This window comes from Gavialis gangeticus, unplaced genomic scaffold (assembly GCF_001723915.1).
Source record: "Gavialis gangeticus isolate Ggan-Ray unplaced genomic scaffold, GavGan_comp1, whole genome shotgun sequence".
In the NCBI taxonomy this organism is placed as follows: domain Eukaryota; kingdom Metazoa; phylum Chordata; order Crocodylia; family Gavialidae; genus Gavialis; species Gavialis gangeticus.
In genome coordinates this window covers 23,585,686-23,608,014 of record NW_017728997.1, presented here as the reverse complement: position 1 = coordinate 23,608,014, position 22,329 = coordinate 23,585,686, and the positions used below count along the sequence as shown (strand labels likewise).

The window sequence follows — 22,329 nt, the reverse complement described above, 5'->3', positions numbered from 1 at the left end:
GCGGGATGCATCCCGCCCTCCCCCTTCCCCCGTGCGATGAGCCTCTCCCTGTTCCTCCCCCATGGGATGGACCTCCCCTCAGCCTTCCCCCTTCCACACAGGCTGCCCACCCCCCCCCAACATCGTGAGCTCTGGGGCAGCCCCCACTTCTGCCCTGGCCTCAGTTTCCCGGTGGTCCCTGCAATAACAACCGTGCTGCCTCTCTGTATTCCATGTGTTTGAAGGCATTTTTCCGACCGGCTGGTAACTATGGATGTGTCTTCCTTTTTTCAGGCCTGCGGCGTGATAGTGGAATTGATCAAAAGCAAGAAGATGGCTGGCAGAGCCGTGCTGTTGGCAGGACCGCCCGGCACCGGCAAGGTATTGTTTTGTTTGGGGCCAAAAGGCTTCCCTGCCACAACTGTTTCTGAGGTGCCGTTTCACTAGGCAGTTTCCCTGGATGCTCCAGTCGTGCTGAACTGGAACCAGAGTGGCCTTTGCTGCTGATCGCTGTTTGACATCACACCTCTCCATGATATGTATTTTGGCAGAAACCAATAGTTCATCCAGGCATCAGCTGCATAACGGTAATGCAGAAAAATGACACTATCATAGTCTTATGAAGTCTGTTTTTTCGGAGGAAGCCCCAGGATTGGGGTTTTAAAAGTATTAACATTTTTTGCACTGCTTAAGGTTTAAGCATTTTCATGAAGGATGGTAAAAATTATTTCTTCGTACTATTCAAAGTTCTAAAATTCTTCTTGTTGGTGCTTTCAAGTTTATATATATGTATGTATGTGTGTATGCACAGGTTTGTTTTTGCATGTAAGAAACAAGGGAGAAGAGCTTGAGGATTTTTATTATTAAGAAGAATTAAGGGTTTCTGGTTTCTCCATCTACCCTGCCATTTTCTCACTTGTTGGATTCCTATTTTGTTAGAGATTTGGGGCATTGCATTAGGTTTATCAGAAAGTAAAGCTGGAAGGAAGCTCATGAAATTATCTAGTCCAGCCCCCTGCTTAAGGGAAGATTATTTCCATGTAAGCTATTCCGGTGTCCATCTAACCTGCTCATGACAATTTCTAGGGACAGCGATGCCACATCCTCTCTCTGTGGCCTGTTTCCAATGCTTAACTGTCCTCATAGTGAGGAAGCTTTTCCAAATCTCCAGCCTAAATTTCCTCCATGAGCTCTCAATGTTTAGAAAACATCTGGTGAGCCTTTCAGTTACAGATCTTGAGAAGCGGAGTGTTGCTATCCACCTTCTGACCATATTAATATAAGTAAGGATGATCATTCCCAGCTCCCTTGCCCCAGTGCTCTAGCACAGAGAAGTATGCAAACATCAGCAGGCATGGTTCATGGGGTGAATTTATTTACCCCCTACTTCCGTTTCAGGAAGGATGCTTGGTATTTTCCTCCACCTGTAAAAATGGAATGCTGTGAAGATTAAAATAGTATTTATTCTTAACTTTGTGGAGCAGTAATCTTTTTTTTCCATAAGTTCTTGTTACTTCTTCTGAAAATATATGTGCATGATCTTTAAATGTTTTGAATTTTTATAGACTGCTTTGGCGCTGGCTATTGCTCAAGAATTGGGAAGTAAGGTTCCCTTTTGTCCTATGGTTGGAAGCGAGGTCTACTCAACTGAGATAAAAAAGACAGAAGTCCTGATGGAAAACTTCAGAAGGGCGATTGGTAAGTGCTTGTTAAAAACAATGAGGGAGGGTAAAATGGCTGTTTGGCTTTTCAAAAAAGAAAGCAGAAAATACCAGGTCTTTGGACCAGTCCTGTTGAGCAGGCCCCACTGTTGTTCTGATTTTTATAATTCTCTTTTTAGCGCTGTTGGACATTCTTACCAGCTTAGCTGAATCAGGATGCTTTTCTGACAATTCCACATCTCCCCACCTTAGTTATTCCAGCTAAGTCTTCTTTCACTCTTCTCTTTCCATGCCCTCCAGGATCTTACCTCAGTCTTGTCAGTGGCTGCTGAACAAACCTGGAAGAAACTTTCTTTACAGTCTTGGCACTGACCTAGGCTCTGCAGGAGGGTTTTGTAGAAAGGGAGATGCTTTTTTCTCTTTCCCTTTAATAGTCTCAGGTCATGCTCATCAAAAACTCAAACCTAAGCATCCCACACTTAGCCTGGCGTCTTATTCTAGACAAACCTAAGCATCCCACACTTAGCCTGGCGTCTTATTCCAGATGAGCATAAGAAACTGGTCTAAGCCACAGAAATGACTATTGGATTCAGTTAACTTCCTCTTCCAATTCTAGTATGCTTTTTCTACTTAAGATGTTCTGTTTCAATGTATCTGGAAGAACAAAGTTAAGTTTGCAGTACAGCCTCATTGAGTATCTAAAATCTTTTATGATTGCTGCTGACAGCTGATAAAGTCCATCAGAAGTGGTCCATGCATGCATATGGATTGTATGGAGATAGCCTAATTGTTTTTAGTATTGAACACATTACCAGTTAACTTTCCTGTTTTGGTATCATGATTTGCTATGGACTTCAACTAGGTATCCAGTGGTGGGAAGGTGAAGACATCTCTCTCTCTTTCTCTCCCCCTGTCTACCTGTATGCAGCAACCAAACAAAAGTGACCTATTGATTTCTGTAAAAAAGCGACTTTCTGTAGTGTGCAGTGTTAAAGTTACTGTTAAGTTGCGAGGGCTTGGGGGAAGGGAGTTAGGGACAGAGAGAGAGCAGTCTGCAGTATTTCCTTGATGTGATGAAGTTCCCTGTCAGAGACTTGGAAATTTGAACCAGCAAATGAAATCTTTGTCATCCACGTTGTCATTCTGCAGAGAGAGCAATAATTTAACTCTCTCTAGTTAACAGCCAGCCACATTGTTAGCGCTCGACATTCCCTGGATGTCAGGACAGAGAAGGCATCTAAACAAATATTGGTGTTAATGAAAGATGGAAATTCTTTTAGTCCCTTCTGTTGAATTTCATTTTATATTCACCTAGCACAAATGATTGTTAAACATTCCTTTGGATTGATGAATTATTGTAAAAACATCCTCATAAACCAATTTTAGAAGGTTTAACCCACTTTTTTCATGACGTAAATAGTTTTCAGCCATGCTCAGATCTGACCAGTTGAATTTCACCTTTGTTAGCTGATATATAAGGTTTTATAAAGTGTTTCCAGGAAAAGATTATATAAGTGTTTTCCAAGTGGGAGTAACCCACAGTGTGAAGCATGTGGTGACTACAAGATAGTATACCATGGATATAAGTGGGACTTCAGTTTTGAGTCTCACTTAATGCTTTGTAATGAGGGTCCTCAGTGATAGGTCATACTAGATGCAGGGTCTAATTCATGACTCCAGCAAAGTACTTTCACTCGCTTTAGCCCACCCAAGTTTGCTGAAATGATTCAAGCTATTAATAAGCTAACTGTCAAGTGTCTTTCCAAAAGTTTCTTGTTCTTGGGTATAACAAGAGTCCTTCCTTTTGCAACCATCATAACCAGGAACGGTGCCTTGCATTTTCCTGATGTTTTGGGCCTTGCTCATTAATTTGCTTTCTAGCAATGTAACCAGTATGGTTCCCCTGTTTCCTTTTAGATCTGCTATATCAAGGCGAGAGCGCGCTGCCAGAACTGTTATTGGGATTCCTTAAAATGTGAGATTCCGGAGTTTGTTGTATACTAAGTACCATTCTGGATGCCAGTCAGCTACTGCCTGCACTGGAGAATTTTCAGTTTATAAGAGACATAAACGCACAGTGGATCGGGAAGTCAGCGGGTGGAGTTGCCCTCTTTTTTACTTGTGGGTCTTAATCCTATATAAAGGCAGTTATTGCTGAAAAGACTGGCAGAAGTTAATGGTAAATCCCAGTTGAAGTAAAAATAATAGTATAATCATAATTTAAAATGTGATTATGAGTATAAGCGTAACTGCTGCCTAAAATATCTTTAGATCTCCAACCCATAACTGAGTGTTTTACAGGTAAGCAAGACTTTACTGCCTCATTAGTGGCAACTTGAATACATAAAGGACCCTACAAGTTCCTTTTTGGAATTATACTTCTAAATACACATACAAGAAATGCCTAGGTCATCTCTTCCTCTTCCAAGCTTGCTTCCTTCCTTAAATTAAACTTCACTCCCATTACATCCAAATAAAATTCCTAAAAGCTAAGGAGCAATACTAATCCATTTATATCATTGCAGAAAAGTAACTAGATGGAGTTTATCTATAAAACTTCTCAATATGATGCCATCTTCTTTATGTAAATTATACTACTCAGAGATTTAATTTCTTATTTTGTGCACATTAAGATATTATCTGGAAAAATTAAGTACATTCCTGTAATTCAATTCTCTGATGCATGTTGCAAGATTTTAAATAAAAAAAGACAAATTATCCCACGGAAGAATGATCAAACCATTCACATTTTTTTACATTAAAATTCCCATTCTTAATCTAAGTCCAGCAGGGGGAGACAGACTAACATTTGTCAGATAACATTTTTTCACTCTCTGCAGCTCTCAATTACTGGTAAAGTCCTGATCCATGTATTTAGTCTAAAACCAAATTAAAAGCAAAGTTCTGTGCATTTCTAATGTGTTCAGACTCCACAAATTGACTAGCTTCTATCTAATTACAGCCTGTCCATATGCTATAAGCTTCTTTACCTTGTAATATTAAGAAACCTGCAAAATAAGTTGAGTTGATTATAGCGGCCACAGAAGTTAATAGGCATTCAGATAGTCAGGAAGTAGGAACCCTTGAGAAATACAGAGGTGGACACAGAAATATGCATGGAAATATCTGCATATCAATAGTGGGTTCTGATGTCACACCCTGAAGTAGTTTGGGTTTTGCATAGCAGCCAGGGGTCTGTTAAACTATATCTGGTCTGTGTTTTTCTGTGGTACATTGACTTTGAAAAATAAGAACACTGGCAAATATTTTAACCTCTCCTAGAAACTTTTCAAATAAAAAAGAATACTCTTTGGCCCTTTTGTTTTAATCCGTTGCTGCCACTAGAATTTTTAAAGCTACATAAAAGTATAGTTTGTTTTTAGTTTCAACAGATATTTATGTTTCAGTTTGGCAGATAATTTGAGTCCCTGAAAAATGTAAAAATCCCAGTTATATACCAGCATCACTGATCTGTATTTTCAGAACATCATTGTGTGGCTCTTCTACCTGTGGCACTTATGAAAAAGAAAAAAGGTTTTCTGCAAAACCCTTTAAAGGGTGGACAGAAGCATGAACTATTAGAGCTTTGTTACAGAACTTGTAGGTTACAATTTGGACTTCACCTGCATGAATATCCTTAAGCTTTTCCTTTCATGTGATCTGAGGATACATATATTCTCTTTATAATATAGCAATGGGGGAAATACCAGTGGTGTTTTCTACTTTCCAAGGTAGGAAGTACTACAAAGAATGTTGTAGCACATACATAATGTTATTTATGTTATTTATATAAATAATATGTTATGTATGTTCTCTGAGGTCTGGTGTCATTGGCAAGGATGAATGCTAGATGGCAAGAGTCTAGAATAATTAAATACAATTAATAATTGATGTATGCACTGAAATCGCTCTAAACAATTTCTTGTAGGGCTGAGAATTAAAGAAACCAAGGAGGTTTATGAAGGTGAAGTCACAGAGTTAACTCCGTGTGAGACTGAAAATCCTATGGGAGGATATGGGAAAACGATTAGCCATGTAATTATAGGACTCAAAACAGCTAAAGGAACCAAGCAATTAAAGGTATGTATGACTGATTCCCAAACCCATCCTTTGGTGTTCCAGATCTGGAGTTTCACTTCCTAGTTGCACTTGGTTACCGTTTTACTTGTTTGTGAGCTCCATCTCATTGCCAGATAAAGAGGAAAAGCCTATTTCTTCCCCCAGTCACCAAGCACAGACCCATGTTCCTTTTCAGAAATTGGTAGACTGTACCCATGTTTCTTACTGTGAATCAGAAGACTTACATGAGGAAAACTTTCTCCATTGAACTACCAACTATTGTTCCTGGGGCTTGATGATCTGGGAGCCCTGTGAAATCTCCCATTCCTCCCTGTCTTCTCTCTCCCAACACACAAAGATATATCTCTTTTGACAGCCAAAAGGATTGTTCAGGCTGCAGGAGATGCTGCCAGTTTCACAGTGTTGCTAGCCCAGTGGAACAAAGGGCTAAGCTTGGGAGCCAAACTGATCTGCCTAAGCTTGGGAGCCAAACTGATCTGCCTCTGCCTGGCAGTACAGTTTGCTGGTATGCGATATTCAGGCTGACCTCCACTACAATCTCATATTTGTCCTAACCATTAAGTGCAAAATAAATTCCTTTTTTTCCCATTATTACCCCTCTGAATTTTCAAGGTTAGCTACTTGAAATCTTGCCTGTATTAATATAAATTATTTCATTAATCACTTGCCTCCATTTCTTATCAAGAGAGTAAGCTCTAGTGATGTCAGCAGGTTTCTGGCCCTCACTCCCTGTGAATTTTGTTGCTAAATTAGACCCAGACTTGTTTTGCTCTCTCAAGACAAGTCTCTCTACCTCTTCTGCCTGGTTTTCTCTTCCTGTTGGTAAAATGGGGATAAGAGACTTTACAGCAACATCTGCCTGCTGTTTAGTAAAAATTGTCTTTCCTTTGTTCACTTTGAAAATACAATCAGAGCATCTCACAGTGAAAAATAAATGAGCCATGCTTCAAGCAATGAAAAAAAGTGTGTGCCTCTTCTATTTTCTGTCTTGCCTAGTTACGTAACCCACATGGCAGAGATCGAACAGAAGGTTCACATCACTACAGAAAGACACTGAATAGTCAAATAGTGTGATCTCTTCCAGGAACAACAGCCAACCCTTTAAAAAAAGTTTGACTAACAGCCAAAGAGCACCACCACATCCTAAGAATCAGCAGTTTAAGCGTGAAATATAATGGCATCCTCTTCCTGAATTAATCAGAGATCTATTAGGCTTGAAAATCAGGCATTTCAAGTACCCTTATAAATAAAAGTTTAGTAAATGTAGTTTAGTCATAAGAGTCTCTTCCTCAAATAGCAGGTGAAGTCAATAAGGAAATTTTAGTGTAAGTTTTCAGCATTTTTTATAAATTTGACCATAAAGATTCAATAGAGTCATCAGTTCCCCATGTTTTTTGGCTTTGTGACGATCTAAATTCTTTATTATTGCAATAAAGGAGTAAACTCCTGTATTATTGTAATTAAAAAAACTTCAATTAAAGTCTGTTCTCTTGTTGTCATTCTGGAATGCAGTGGAACTGTTTAACTACTGTGTTATATGTGTGCTTGTCTACAGCTGGACCCCAGTATCTTTGAAAGTTTGCAGAAGGAGAGAGTGGAAGCAGGGGATGTGATTTACATTGAAGCAAACAGTGGAGCTGTCAAGGTAACGCTAAGAATGGGATGACACTCTTGTTGTAGTGCAAGGCTGTCCAACTTTGGAGTGGCCAGGGACCACAGGGCCCCTGGCCACGTGTTGTGTGGGCTGCATGCCTCCTGGGCTGTGTACCACACTGCATAGGCACCCCTGCTGCACACTGCTGGTGCCCCTATACCATGTGCCTGCCACCTCCCCTTCTGCCCTCTGCATTGGGTGACGCCACCCTCTGGGGTCTACCTGAACCTCCCAGCTATGGAGTTATGTGGTCCTTCAGGTCATACCATCCTGCCTCGCCCCACCCCATCTCCAGGGGTGGGGCAGAAAACAAACTGGAAGAGGGAATGTGAGTCCAGAGACCCTGGTGGAACAGCAGCAGAGTGATATGGGGACAGAAACCCAAACCAGAAGCCTAGAAGCTGTATATTAACACCTCAGGAGCTGCACAGTTGGACACCCCTGTTCATGTGTATGCACTTGAAGGGCTTGGTCCTACTGACCTGGCAGGGCTGGATAGGAAACTTGTTAAGGATAGGCCCAGGACTCTGCGGCTGCAGAGGGAGAAATGCCACTTATCCAAAGAGGGAGCAGTCATTCAGTTCACAGTTAAGGTCACCTAGAGAGAAAGCTATCACTGCAGCTGCTTGGGCTGAACTTGCTTTCTTTGCTAAAAAACCAAGACATCTTTCTTTAAAAAAGAGAATGACTAAAGTTGTTTGGGTTTTTCTTTCTCAAGCTGAAATGTGCAATGCATTTAATCTTTCTTTTATCTCTCTGATATTTTCTTCACAAGATATATGCATGTAGAAGGGAATACTGCATTAGTTAGCATTCTTTTCATATCTGATTTAAAATGTAGTGTACTGCGATACTTGCTGTTTAATGGATGAGCATAATATTTTGTATCATATAATAAATCACCCACCTACAAAGGAGTCTTGAACAGTTTTTCCAATCTCTTAGTTAATCTGTTGGGTTTGTCCTTTAGTGAAAATTGCATACAGTAAAAAGAAGAGGAGCCAGAGAGTGGAATATTCTCACTGGAAAATTTCAGGTGTTTTTCAACAAGGTTTTTGAGCCTAGATCAGTTCATAGGATATGCATGTTGCCCAGCAGGGAATGGGACATATTCTGAATTGTCAACTGGAGCTTGTCAGGGCTAGAATTGTGAGCCAAGCCATTTATCAGCTGTATGTCACTCAAGGTCTTCACAGTGAAACCAGCTGAATACCTGTGTTTCTCTTCTTCCCTTTTTTCAGAGGCAAGGCAGGTGTGATACTTATGCCACAGAATTTGACCTTGAAGCTGAGGAGTACGTCCCCTTGCCAAAGGGTGATGTCCACAAGAAAAAAGAAATTATTCAGGATGTCACCCTGCATGACCTGGATGTGGCCAATGCTAGACCTCAGGTACTTGAGAGCCTGGAGATGGATTCAGGAGTAATCCAGGGGATGGGAATGCTGCAGGCCCTAAATCCAGTCCGACTCCTCATTGTAAACCTGTCACCTCTAGGAAGAGCAGTAGTAGCACCTCAAAACACACTTTTTTTTCCCTTCTCCTTAAGAGGAGACCCCTTTTGCAGCTGGCCCTACAAACAGCTCCTCTGCACATGTTGAGGAAACAACATTGTGTCTTGCATATATATATCTGGTTACAAAATCCTCAGTGGCTGTAATACATTTCCCATGTCTGCTTATGCCCTGTATCATACACAGGAAGTAGCCTTTTGCTGAGTGAGGTGGCAGGAAGAGAAGCAAATAAGGGGGAAAGAACAGAGTTAGGGAAAAAAAGAGATGCTGCACTGTGCCAGAACACAAACTGAGATGAGAAGGAGCATGAGCCTCAGGTATCAAAAAGGGCATCTCCCACACAAAGACATCAAGGAACAGCTGCATAATCCGGACCAGACAGTCTTCACCCCAAACGCCAAACCCCTTTGATGGCTAAAGCTAACAGACGAGATCTTTATAGGTAACATTTGCCATCACTATGTGAAAGAGTTCATTATTTTCCATCCTGAATGCCTAAAGAAGTCAGCTAGTGGCAGCCAGAAGGTCTGCACCATCTTTATTTATTAAAATCTTCTGCATACAGATTAACTTCCTTTGCTATGCATTTATGGTTTTGGTGGCTGTGAAATGGGAACTGCGAGCACTTTGATAAATGGCCTTTAAATTTGTCTGACTTCACTGTACTTTCTGTTAATGCCCCTGTATCCTTTAGAAATGGTTTATAACTTTTTATTGTGTTCCCAGTGACTTGCAGTAGAACCCTAATCTTGAAAAGAGGAAATCTCTTTATACCCGAGTAGTGGGAGGCCACCACTCTGTATCTTAAACCAGACAGCTGATATTTTGTGAGTTTTTATATGAAAAGGGACAGTTTCAGTGTTGACATCCTCACAGTTAGAAGTCCCACCATTTTAATATGCCCAGTTTCAAAATAACCTCCCCTAAAACAAAATCCTCATTTAGCCTGTGTAAACAAGATGAGCCAAAGTCAAAATGCAGCCATTCCTGTGTTGTTGGGTTGTAACAATTACACTGTAAGCAGGCAGTCTGTCTTTCTACTCCCCAACCATTTCCATTCTTGTGACCTAGGATTAAGGTGGATGGTACTGTAGAAAAGGATGTCAGGCTGTGGGCTTGGAGTGGTTCCCCTAATGTACTGACCTGCAAAGGGATCTATACAGCATCTAGTTAAAAGGATAGTGCCTGGAATGCCAGCAAAGTAGTTAATGGGTTGGACGGTTGGAGTAGAATCAGCTACTGTTAGAGGAAACTATAAAAGGGCTTCAAATAAATCACATCTTTAACTTTGAGTGAAATGCATAAAATCCTAGTTTGTTCTGTATCAAACCTCCTGCATTAAACAGTTCAAAGGATACACTAGTGAACTGTAACTCCGTCTCATCTAGGGTGGGCAGGACATCCTTTCCATGATGGGACAGTTGATGAAACCCAAGAAAACAGAAATCACAGGTATGAAAACTGCTTCCACAATGACCTCATTGCGACAGTAGCCTAGCCCTATATTTTGGCCAGCTGGCCAAGGATTTGAAAGATCTGGGTGCATTTGTTTGTTGTTGCATGCTGTGTGAATAAAGTACCTATAACGATTATTACCTTACTTAGCTTTTTAAAAAGCAATACATTTGATACTTGTAGTGCAGTGATTGGAATGAGATATATAACATATGTATTGCATTTTGTAATACCTGACTGGTGAACAACTTTTTGAGAGAGAATGTTGGGCAGACACTAATATTAGCTCCCATGCTTTCAGAAAGTTACCTCCAGAAATGGTGTGGGCCCATATGTCCTATGGAGACATACTGGTACCATTACAGACCAAAAATTCTCTTGTTATGAGGTGCAGTATGTTTCCTGTCTCATTACACAACTATACAACAGTTTGTCAAAGTAGGAAGATGGCTCCTAATGAATCAAACAATTCAGCTTGCTATAGCATTGTCCATAGCAATAGCCTGTGGATGCTGTTAAAGGAGCTGTTTTTCTGCCTCCCTACAAATCACTGAAGGAAAAAGACCTACAGTAGAAAGCTTTCCTTCTGTTTACTTTGAAAGAAATGGTGCTTCCATAGGTGCCTGCCTAAATGCCAATCAAAGTCTGTTTCAGTACCTAAATTCAGTGGTGCCGTTTTGAAGTATTCCTTCTTTGGAGGTCATTTTATCTACACTGAAGTTAAATTTTATCCATGTAACCTCCTGCACAGCTTTGAGATCTGTTTGCTCAAAAAGCTGAAGACTTACAGTTTTTGCTTCGAATACAAACAACATGTGAAATACAAGACCCACATTTAACTTTCCTTCCAGTCACACTTGGACATATTGTTAAATTCTCTGTTGAAAATGTCAGTCAAATGTCATTTGATTTTGAAGTTACTTTTTTCTTAACATCACTTAAGAGTTCCTCACAAGCCATGTGAGTAGGAGGTTTATCCCAGTTGAAAGAACTAAGAACTCAGTTCAAGCAGATTATTCCTGTACTCGTGGTGAATAGCAAAAAATTCTTTTCTTGCTCACAGTCTGGTGTCTCAGTGCATTACATTAATCTGGGTCTTTTTTCAAATGTAGATGATGTATGTATGTGGGGTATAGAACAATGAGCATCATAGGGAAAAATAGCAATTGAAAAGCTAGGAATTGCCCAACTGGATCAGACTTGCTGTCCATCTCACCCAGTGTCCCCCTAACAATGGCCACTACCAGACACTGTAGAGTGGGGTGGTATAGGCAGCTGCATTAGTCTGCATCGCCATACTGTGTTTGTCTAATGCTGAGCTTTATAGTTGGAAATTGTCTTAGGCCCTGAAATGAGGTGCAGCATCCTTTTCAATAATTACAGCATTAATTTAAACTATGTTTGATATTACATACAAATACTCCCTGTCTGTGAATCCAAATTCCTCATTGCTAGGCACTCCCTGTGACAACAAGTACCACAGTCTACAGGTTGGCACAGGGGAGAGGGGAGGTATTTTCCTTCTATTAGTTTTGAATTTGTCAGTTTTATAATTGCTTTGATTGTCCCTTTGCTCTTGTGTTGCAAGAGAGAGAAAACAAAACCGGATCTGATGTTCCTTATTGTTTATCTCTGTATCTAAATAGACACACCATTCCAATCTTTTCAGCCTCTCTTCCTGTGAAATTTCCAGACCCGTTAACCATCTGTGCCATCTGAACTCTGTCTTTCTGCAAAATCCCTTTTGAGACAGGATAACCAGCCCTGCAGGCAGTGTTCTAGGGCGTCCACATCACTGGTTCTGTGTGTTTCCACAATATTCTGTTTTATTTGTTATTTTGTCCCTTGTGCATGTAATGTTTTGTTTGTTTTTTATGGCCACTGCTGGGCATTGAGCTTTCATGATGACAGCCAGATCCCTTTATCTTGTAGAGCGTAGAAGTAGTTCAGATGTTTTACCTTCAGCATCTGGTATTTTGCAGTTATGGTCACTTAAGTTCATTGAGTCAATTAAGGTTTTATAGTTGCATCACTGTTGTCTTCTGATCTGTATGTGAAACTTGGCAGCTTAGCCTGTCTTAGTCCACACCTGGAATTTTTGCAGGCTTGCCTTGATAGGATAAGTTATCAGTTTGGAATCAAAATGTTAGAAAAGAGGTAGCACCCATTTTAGTCTCTCAGGGTTCCTCACGCAAGTCCAGAGGCCTCTAACAGGACAACTAAAATGGTTTTCTTTCCTGCTTTTTAGACAAGCTTCGAGGGGAGATCAACAAGGTGGTGAATAAATACATTGATCAAGGCATTGCAGAGCTGGTTCCAGGTGTGCTCTTTGTAGATGAGGTTCACATGCTGGATATTGAATGTTTCACATATCTGCATCGAGCACTGGAATCATCTATCTCACCCATCGTCATCTTTGCTTCCAACCGAGGGAACTGCATTATCAGGTACAGTGTCTACAGCGGAATTCTGTATGATTCACATCTGTCTGTAATCGTTCGAATTAGCTGCCTTAGCACAACGAACTATGATCTTTAAATGTTTTCATCTTTGGTGCAGACACCCCTGTGATAATCTTTTGGCTGGGTCACAAGCTCTATCAGTACTGGAGAGCTGCTTCAGGGTTGCATCAAAGGGAAAGCACTTAATTCTGAGGTGACTGCAGGTTAGAGGATGGTGGAAGTATTTTTTTTTTCCATCTCATTTTCAGGGACACACCTCTGTTTCTTTTCCTTTGCCATTCTGCTAGAATTCCTTTCTTCTCTTGCTTCCTTCACCAAACATATCTGTTCTCCAGGAATATTCAAAACACTGCTACTAAAAACTTCCTAAGTTATGACTTTCTCCTGTTTCTCCCACCCTGTCCCCTTTCAGGCCTCTTGTTCTCTCCTTTCTCCATTGCATTGGATTTAACATACTTGTTCTTGCCTTTAGGGCCTCTTACAGTTCAGTCCCTCTCCATTTATACCCCTTTTTGTCACAGTGTTGGTTTGGCCTTCTCGGCTCCTCCAGCCAGTCACTTAACCCATCTTTTCCGTAAGCCCTTTCACACTTTTGTCTGTCTCCACTTCACCAAGGTGTACACACACCGAATTTTTCAGTAAAACCACTCTCCTGTTCTGCTATCATGTTGCCTGTGGTAAATTGCCAACTGATAATGTCTAGACAGGCTGCCAGTAGGGATTGCTACTATCTGTTAATTGAGTCAACCTGCAAAACGTGCACAGAGCTCATCTATGTAACCAGCTGCCTGTACCCTACTTCTCCCTCCCCTGTTGGTTACACCCACTCGGTGCATCTGGTCTTTGTGTTTCTCCATCCCTGTTACTTAGATATCAAGGTGATAAGTGCTTTAAACACATTTGAGATAGATATTGTGTTGGCTGCCTCATGAAAGGGAAACACATCAGTGTCCGGTGCACACAACCCCCCCGGAACAACAAATCTGATTTGCTGGAGGAGGAATTCTTTAGAACAAGTATTAGTCCTACGCAGGCTAGGGCAATTATGATTCTTTAAATTCCATCCTTCAAAATGGAAGATGTTTAACATATACTGTTGAACCAAGCGATTTAAGATGTATTCTCCTTTAAATATGCCTATAGGTAACCTTAAGGAGAATCGAGCAGTGCACCTAGTACCTGTATAATATAGATGGCTGTATCCTAATAGCACTAGAACTGGCTTCAGGTGAAACAGTGACATCTACTGGGGAATGTAGCAGGAGATGTTTAAGAAAGTTTATTTTCTCATTAATGCTTTGTACCCCCCATGGCAGGGTGATGAGTAGAACCTGAAACAATCAGATAACCCACAGTGGAAGTAGAATTGTTTACTAGAAGCATAGCATCTTTGGCTGTGATCTCAGTAGATCTCATAAGCTCAGTGGAGTTGTCACAACTGGTCATGCTCAGTTTGACTGACTTCTGAAAAGCCTCACTGTTTCAAGAAGAACCTAGAATTCCTGAAGTTGTTCTTTCCTGCCAGAAACGAAGTGCTGGAGGTTCTGTACTATAAGCTTAATGCCTTGCACTGTTCAGTCAATGGGGAGTATGAACCACTACAGTAGTTGGGAGAAGAAGGGGAGGGAAAGAGCACCAGTGTACAGTAATAAACAGTAGAACAGCTGGTTTAACAGGAACAGATGCTCTCTAAATGTTCAGTGTTGCATACAGTATCTATTTAATTACCTAATGCTATGATAACGATGACTTGCTCCTTCCTGGGACACATGCTATACGCTTGGAATTGTCAGAGGTTAAGATCATTGGAGATTGACTAGTACTATATAGTTTTATTGTACTGTAAGGAAGGCTGCACCCCACTGGTTACCACCACCAGTAATATTTCTCTGCAAAATTTCTAGAGTGAAAGGAGTAGTTTCTCTTCGTGTTGTTCCAGGTTAGATTACAAACTCTGGGGTCAGTTCCCTGGTCCAGCATGCAGTGTGTATGGGTGCATATATGGGGGAGGGTGGGGTGTGCATGCCATGCAAAAATAAATCCAGCAGTCTGTGGCTCTTTCATGGCAGTCAACCAGTAGTTATTAACATTAACCCAGCCCACGTATTGAACTTCAGAACAAGGAATCTAATCTTTTGTCTCTCTTTCAGAGGCACAGAGGATGTAGTTTCCCCTCATGGAATACCACTGGACCTTCTCGACAGGGTAATGATTATTCGAACCATGCTGTACACGCCACAGGAAATGAAACAGGTAAGGGTTTGGAGGTTTTTAAGATCCAGCTATACAAAGCCTTGCCTGGAACAATATAGCTGAGGATGGTCCTGCTTTGAGTTAAGGGTCTGGACTAGATTACTTCCTGAGGTCCCTCATTTTCTATGATTTAAACAAGTCTTGAAAAAGTCTTTGGAACTATGGCTTGTTAGGATTAAGAATGAGCACTGTCCTGGCCATGATATTGTAATGCAGTTTGACAACAGTCTGCTCCCAGAACCTTGTCTGTACCATGTAACCTCCTATATAAGTAGTACTTCATTGCTGTTCTGTTTTATTTTTTCCTGGATGACCAGTATTGGATTAGTATAGTCTGAATCTTCTCTGCCAAATGGCCATATTGGTAAATTGTATGGAGCTTGAAAGTGACACCCAACTTACGTGAAATGGTGTGGATTGCTGCTACGCTTATCTCTGATACGGATGTGCTGCCTACAGAGTCTGTGTGCTCCAGCAGCCTGTGCTGTGTCTCTCAGTATAAGAAGTAGCACTGCAAGCTGGGCCTTCTTGCCTCCACAGGTTGCACCTGCATATTAAAGATGAGAGGAGCTGTGGCGTACAACCCTGTGGACTTTTTCTGCCACCCTTGCACTAGCTGGACTTCCTCTAGCTTTTAACCTTACAGGTTCTGCATTCTAAAACAGAGCAGTAAACCTCTTCACACTTCTGGGTCAGGCTTGGGAGTGTAAGCACAGCAAGGATGTGTTGTAGCAAAACATTTCTGAATGCCCAAGACTTTCCTGTGGGGCCATTGCAATGTATTATGTATTGATTATAATCCTTGGGTGCCATTATGATGCATCGTGTCAAAGATCCCCCTCATTAGCGTCTCAATACTGTGAAGTGACACGATACAGGAGCCATTATGGTTTATCATGTCAATTCTTTGTATTATTTAAGAGATAGTGTCAATGGAGGAGAGCGTTGTCACAAGATAATAGTCTCCCGCTGCTGGATAAGTGCCAAGGTGAAGCTGAGGCATTTATCGCATATAAACATAGAGGCAAAGCCTCGTTTCATTTGGTATGAGGAGGCTTTCTTGGATCACGGTTTCAAGTTATACTCGAGATGATTTCTGAGCACCTGAAAGAATAGCTGAAGCACTTCAGTGCAGATTAAAGTAGAAGTGGCCGGAGGGTACAGTAATACAATTGGGTTTTATCTGTACATTAAGCCAGTTTTAAAGTTTGACTTTCACTCAAAACCTGGGGATTCACTGAGGGATGCTACTGTGTCCTGGACTTATCCCTATTGTACCTAGATTTTCTGGGCACAAAGGGTGAGGCAAGATAGTGGCAGCATGTCCTTTGAATTGCCCTGCTTTTGTTGAATTAAAATCATTCCTAACACTGTAATGTAGTTTATCATAAAATAAACTACTGTCTGCTTTGCTATCATACTGGACACACTCAAATTATCCTTGTAGACTATTAAGTGATTAAAGATCTAATTTATTGAACTCTCTTATTTTCAAAGGAGCCATGTGATGGCTCTGACTTGCTCATGATTGGGAGGGGAGGAGGGTGAAGAGGAAGAGCTGTAGTAAAACTCTTGTTTTTAAAGCCAAATATTAAAGCTCACAGATCATGCTGTCTTATACCCTGGAGTCCTACTTGGGTGGGAAGGACCTGGAACTTGGCACACACACTGAGGGTGGAATTTACTTTGTGTCACTTTTTTGAGTTTGCTGCTTTTTTTTACCTTTCATGCTAGAAGGTGGTGGCTTCCACGGGCCATGCCTTCTGCACAGAAATGACACTTTTTGCCCTCACAGGATCAAGCATCAAACATTCTGTTTGTGCCACAGTTGATTTTAATCACAAAAAACAGTTTGTGGAAACTTTAACTTAGATGCATTCAAAAATGCACCTGCAAGATTTTTTTTTTTTGTCTTGGTAGTACAGATTATGCTATCGATGTAAGATTACTGCATCTTGTGTACATTTTAAAGCTATAATCAGAGATCATAAGAATGCCAAATATCTTCATTCTACCTGGATGAAGAGAAAATCCACTTTAATATGGACTTTAATGTAGTGGCAGTGTTCTGTTCAGCTTCTGTATAAGTACCTATACTTGAATAGTAAGGGGGCATAACTGGAACTTTTTTCCTGTTGAACTGTTTTACCTGAAATACTTCCCTTCCCCCTCCCTAACACCTTTTTTTATATGTATTTGCCAGCTTTAATATCTCGTTTCTTGCTTGCTTGGTAACTTAGCAGAACCTAGCCCAAGATGAAAGTTTAAAAATACCATTTTTAAATGTTGTATTAACCTAGATTAGCACTTCAAGGTCTGGTATTTCTGGGAAGGGTCTGTGTTGAACAGCAGTATCTGGAAGCTTGGAGAAGTGAAGTTTAGTCGATTTACAAGTTGGAAAAAAATCTTAAGGTTGCCATTCATACTAAATATTCTAAAAACTGCTTCAGATTGTAATGTTACGAGTAGAACTTTCTGCCATGTCAAATTCCCCCCTTCCCACAACTCTGGCTCCCCCCCGGTGCATTTTTATGGCTTTAATTTAAACGAGTGCTTCTTGATATCTTGTTTACAAAGCTGCCAAAGTGAAAAATACCTGTATTATGTGAGGCTTGCAGTTCCAGAGTTATCTCAGCACTACAACACAACATCATTATCCAGTCTGCCCCTTATCACTCAGCTGGTAATACGGACTGCAGGGGGACTTGTGCCACTTTTGTTACAGCTTTATACGCTCAGGCTTATTGGCGATATCTTGCTCTCCAACTTTACAAAGATCTTCAAACTGGTACAAGCTAGAGACTGTTCTTGAAAGATTAGATTCCTCCCAGTGATTTTTTTGTGGGGGTAGGTGAACCTTATAAAGAAACTTTTTGATTTATTTTACCATCTTGTTTATCAAATGAATAAAAAGTGTGTTGTGGAGTGAGCAGCAGAGAGGAAAGCGTAGCTTTCCATAGGATTTGTCAGAGGACTGTGCTTTACAGCAGTGACTATATAGTACACAACTGGGTTGGGAGATCAGTGCAGCTCTGTGCTTCTGTGTTCACAGGGCTCTAGCTGCCTTTGTTAATGGCTGAGCATGTATTAAGCATTACCTATGTAAGCTTTTATTTTCTGATTCTAATTAACAAGAATACTTAATTCTTTCAGAATCACCAGAAATTTTTACCATGCCACATAGTCACACTCATCTGCCACATACAATGATACGCAATAGAAAAAAATATTATGTTGCCTGTTAAAAGTCAGTCATTCTGGATGACTTAGAAATGTGCATGTCTGCCTTTAAAGGGGATACTCTAGGGGTAAAATTAAATTAACAGCGTATCCAGTTTGTGCAGCCTATTTCTATGAGCTCAAAAGCCTGGCATTTACTATTGTTCACATTACTTAACTGATGCAGCTTCATTTAGTCACCTTATTTAACCAAACAGATCATAAAACTTCGTGCCCAGACAGAGGGAATTAATATTAGTGAGGAAGCCCTAAACCATCTAGGAGAAATTGGTACCAAGACAACCTTAAGGTAAGCAGGACTCACTCCATTTTTTTTTCCTTTTGCATCCTGGAGCAACTGGGTGGGGAAACACTCTGGGATAATAGACTTTCTTCCTGATTCAGGGGTGAAACTTAGTTGCTGTACGGTGACATTTAGCTAGGTAAGAGTGGCACTGAACTTAATGAAAGGGGTTGTCCTTCCATTTTCTCCCAATGTTGGGGTGCATTGCTGCCTTTTTATACCTTTGGTATCGAGAGATCTGTGTATGAATATGCCAGTGCTACCTATATCCTTTTTGGAGTTTACTCTAATGTACTGGATTGTAACTATTAAATCAGTCTTACCCTCTTCCTGCATTTGATCATAGGTATGCTGTGCAGTTACTGACCCCAGCTAACCTGCTCGCCAAGATTAATGGGAAAGACAGCATTGAGAAGGAGCACATCGAAGAAATAAATGAACTTTTCTATGATGCCAAATCCTCCGCAAAAATCCTGGCTGATCAACAAGAAAAGTATATGAAGTGAAGTAGCTTGTTGCATGGCTTTTAACCCTTTCCAAGAGTTTGGTTAATTATTTCAAAGAAAATGTTCATGGTTAATCTCTATTGGAACAGAAAATAATTGAAATACAAGTGAAAATATTTCATCAAGACAGTTGGCTGTTCAGTATTCATCCTGTGCTGGCAAGCAATAAAATCCTTCCTGATGCCTACAATGTCTTGGTCTCCCTCATATTATGAGTATAAAAGAAATAGATATACATGCCCATTGTTTTGTTTGTCCTTTAGATTTGGTTACAAAAGTACTCTTGACAGAAGCTGATGCTTGATAACTTTATTTTCTTTATGAACTTTTGTTTTAAAATAGTGTGGACAAAAGTCCTTCCTTTTTAAAAAGGTGTTTTTTTTTAACTGAAGTTTGTTTGAAGTGATTTATAATAAAATATTTCAAGAATTTTTGTGGATTTTCCTGTGTGCTAACCTTCCTGAAGAAATGTGCTCCTTTCTTTTGACTTCAGTAAATTAAAGTTAAGGAAAAGAAAAATGGAAAAGCAACATAGAAAAAAATAGATCTTATACCATTGATGCTTTATAACATGATGTTCCATTATTTTAGAAACATCAGGAATATATAATTGTAGGTTTTAGAAATTTTTCTCTGAACATCTATTTTGAGGAACCTAAAATACAGAGTGCTGATTCTCTCGGCATGTTTCAAAACGCTGCGTTATTTGAAGACCTAGGGCAGGAGTTCTCAAACCCCAGGCCAAGGCCCAGTGCCAAGCTACATGGCTCGGCTGCTGGACTGGAAGTGGTCACAGCCTGCAGCAGCGCAGGGTTTGGCCCACCCAGGGTGGGGGTATCCTTACCTGCCTTCTGACCGAAAATTCTGGCTGCGATTTGCTGGGCCACGGTATAAAAACTTTGGGAATGCCTGATCAAAGGTATTAAATCTTTAACAAAGATACGTATTCTTTTTCCCAATTGCTTCTTTCAGTTAGTAGTGCCCATTACTCAGTTCTTTTTAAGCGATCTGAATAAAACCCACTTCTTCTTTGGGTTAACTGGGTTCTATTTTCTTGGTATGCCTTGCTAATATTTCTCTAGGTATCTGTGTCTTCTCCCAGGAATGTAAGTGTGACTAGATAATTATTTCTAGCAGTAATTGATTAGATAATACTAGGTTTAATTAGTTTAATTTCCTACTCTTCCCCCAGATTTCCAGGATGAACTTGGGCAAGTTGCTGAGTCTGTGCGTCTCAGTTTCCCTCTCCATGAAGTGCAGATGACAGGGTTTCAATACTTGACAAGGATGAGAGGACAAATGCATTAAAAATCAAGGCAATGAGTAGCCTCCAATGTAACTATGACTACAGAAAAATAATAGAGCAACTCATCTGTTGCAAAGAACTCAAAGACTACAAGAGGGCAGAATGATTTTAACACTCTGAATTCCTGTTTCAAATCTCTGGGTTTGTCTTGTGAATCATGTTAGCATACCTAACAGTGCTAACATTGCATGGCATCCTGTGACACCCTTGGAAGTATCTCAGGGGCCCCAGGTTGAGAATCAGTAGTGCAAGTGGAGTGCTACCAGGATTCTTTCTGGTTTTGGCAAACATTATAGGTTAAAAAAAGAAAAAACCTTTATTAGTCTTTAACTCCCTGAGAGTCTGAAGAAATCAGAGCAGCAGGTATTTCCAGTTCAAATTTGGTCTGTGATTCACCAGTTCTGCAAATTCTAGATCAGTGGTCTCCAAACTTTTTTGATCGCGCACCCCTATCAGTAAAAAAGTTTGAGCATGCACCCCCAATATATGTATATTTATATAAATAGAATTTCTAATATTTTCTTCCCGTACCCCAATGGATCGTCTTGCGCACCTCACTTTGGAGACCACTGCTCTAGATGGCTCACCAAGAGGAGAACATTATCCATAATTGACAGTAGGGTAATGTACAAAGCCAGTTCCAAAAGAGCGTTAAGCTGTTCCTCACACTAACAATCTTCAATTGCTGTTATCAAGTTGCATGCTGCCTTAATTTTGTTCTGACAAACTGCGGTTGCTCCTTTTGTTTCTGTGCATGGATGTAGGTGCATTTAGCAATGCAAGAGTGCAACACTGCTTCAGAGTCTTACACAGACCTAAGCAAGTGGCTGCGTCTTGTCTGCCAAGAAATTCCATGGCTATGATCTTGCCACTGAGAAATCAGGAGGGTCTAATGCCTTGTCTTATCCCTGAAACATAGTGCTGTTAGTGAAAGAAAGCTGTAGCCATTTCTCATCTCTTAAGGTCTCTGTAAGCAAAAGACCAGGACTCCTGAGCTCAGTGGTGATAACCTGCTACCACAAGAGGACAGAGCGTACCAAAGACAAGTGGCTTAGGATGAAAAGAGGCTGAACCGTTTCAACTGAATACCTTGTTGCCCATGTGGCAAATACTCAACTGCAGAAAGTGCCAAATTAAGATTTGCATCAGAGGTCCCCAAGCATTATCATACGACAAATAATCATGTTTCAGTCATATGCCACTACCAGCTCAGTCATGTAAGAGACCCATCTCATCTTTTTCAGTAAAATGTTAAGCTTTGTCAGGAACCCCTAACTAGCTTCTGTGCTTTATAAAATCTACCTTGATTTATTTCTGCACATCTACATCATCTAATAGTAGGGGCCAGGGTATGCACTGAAGGGTGATGGAAACATTTTCAGGTGACACAGCAGCCTTGCTTTTGAATCTGAGGAGACCCGTTGACTTTCACTATCATAGCAACCTCCACAAATGTAGAACAAGCTAAGAACAAGCACCTGCAGGTGGGTTTGGACTAGTTCCACTCCAGACTGCTTGTAACAGTGATCACTGGAGAGTCCTGACAAACCAGACTGCCTTCCATTCACAAATGAACTCACCTGGTTTGCCCCAATTTGAAAGTTTCCTTCTTATGGCAGTGGAAAATATGATGGTTGTGTAGAAATGAAGAGGTCATGTGTTGCCTGCAGTATTTGGGATTATCTGAGCTTTCCTTGTTTAAACAGATTAGTTTACAGTGGAGCAGCCCCAAATCATTCTGCAGGTCCAGATGATTCAAAATCCAGGTCTGAGTTTGATGACAGGGGGCTTTCTGGTAAACTGGGGGGTCCACTCAAAGTAACAGGAGCCTGCAAGTGTGTTGGAGGTTGAGGTGTGACAGAAAACTGAAATATTCTAGTACCTGTTCCCTCTTTAGACTTCAAGAAGGAGAGGACAGGAATTCATTTCTCTTCTTGCA

General features: G+C 40.7%; 1 protein-coding gene across 1 annotated transcript in view; it reads left to right on the top strand.

The window, feature by feature from the left end:
• RUVBL1 (RuvB like AAA ATPase 1) overlaps positions 1 to 19,432 on the top strand; it is a 24,689-nt gene extending 5,257 nt beyond the window's left edge. The window contains exons 2-11 of the mRNA XM_019504945.1: positions 274 to 360; positions 1,545 to 1,677; positions 5,569 to 5,720; positions 7,276 to 7,365; positions 8,616 to 8,765; positions 10,274 to 10,337; positions 12,589 to 12,787; positions 14,953 to 15,055; positions 18,493 to 18,584; positions 18,925 to 19,432. Coding sequence (XP_019360490.1) covers positions 274 to 360; positions 1,545 to 1,677; positions 5,569 to 5,720; positions 7,276 to 7,365; positions 8,616 to 8,765; positions 10,274 to 10,337; positions 12,589 to 12,787; positions 14,953 to 15,055; positions 18,493 to 18,584; positions 18,925 to 19,084 — 1,230 coding nt within the window. The 3' untranslated portion in view covers positions 19,085 to 19,432. The remainder of the gene's footprint in view (positions 1 to 273; positions 361 to 1,544; positions 1,678 to 5,568; positions 5,721 to 7,275; positions 7,366 to 8,615; positions 8,766 to 10,273; positions 10,338 to 12,588; positions 12,788 to 14,952; positions 15,056 to 18,492; positions 18,585 to 18,924) is intronic.
• Positions 19,433 to 22,329: the final 2,897 nt, after the last annotated feature.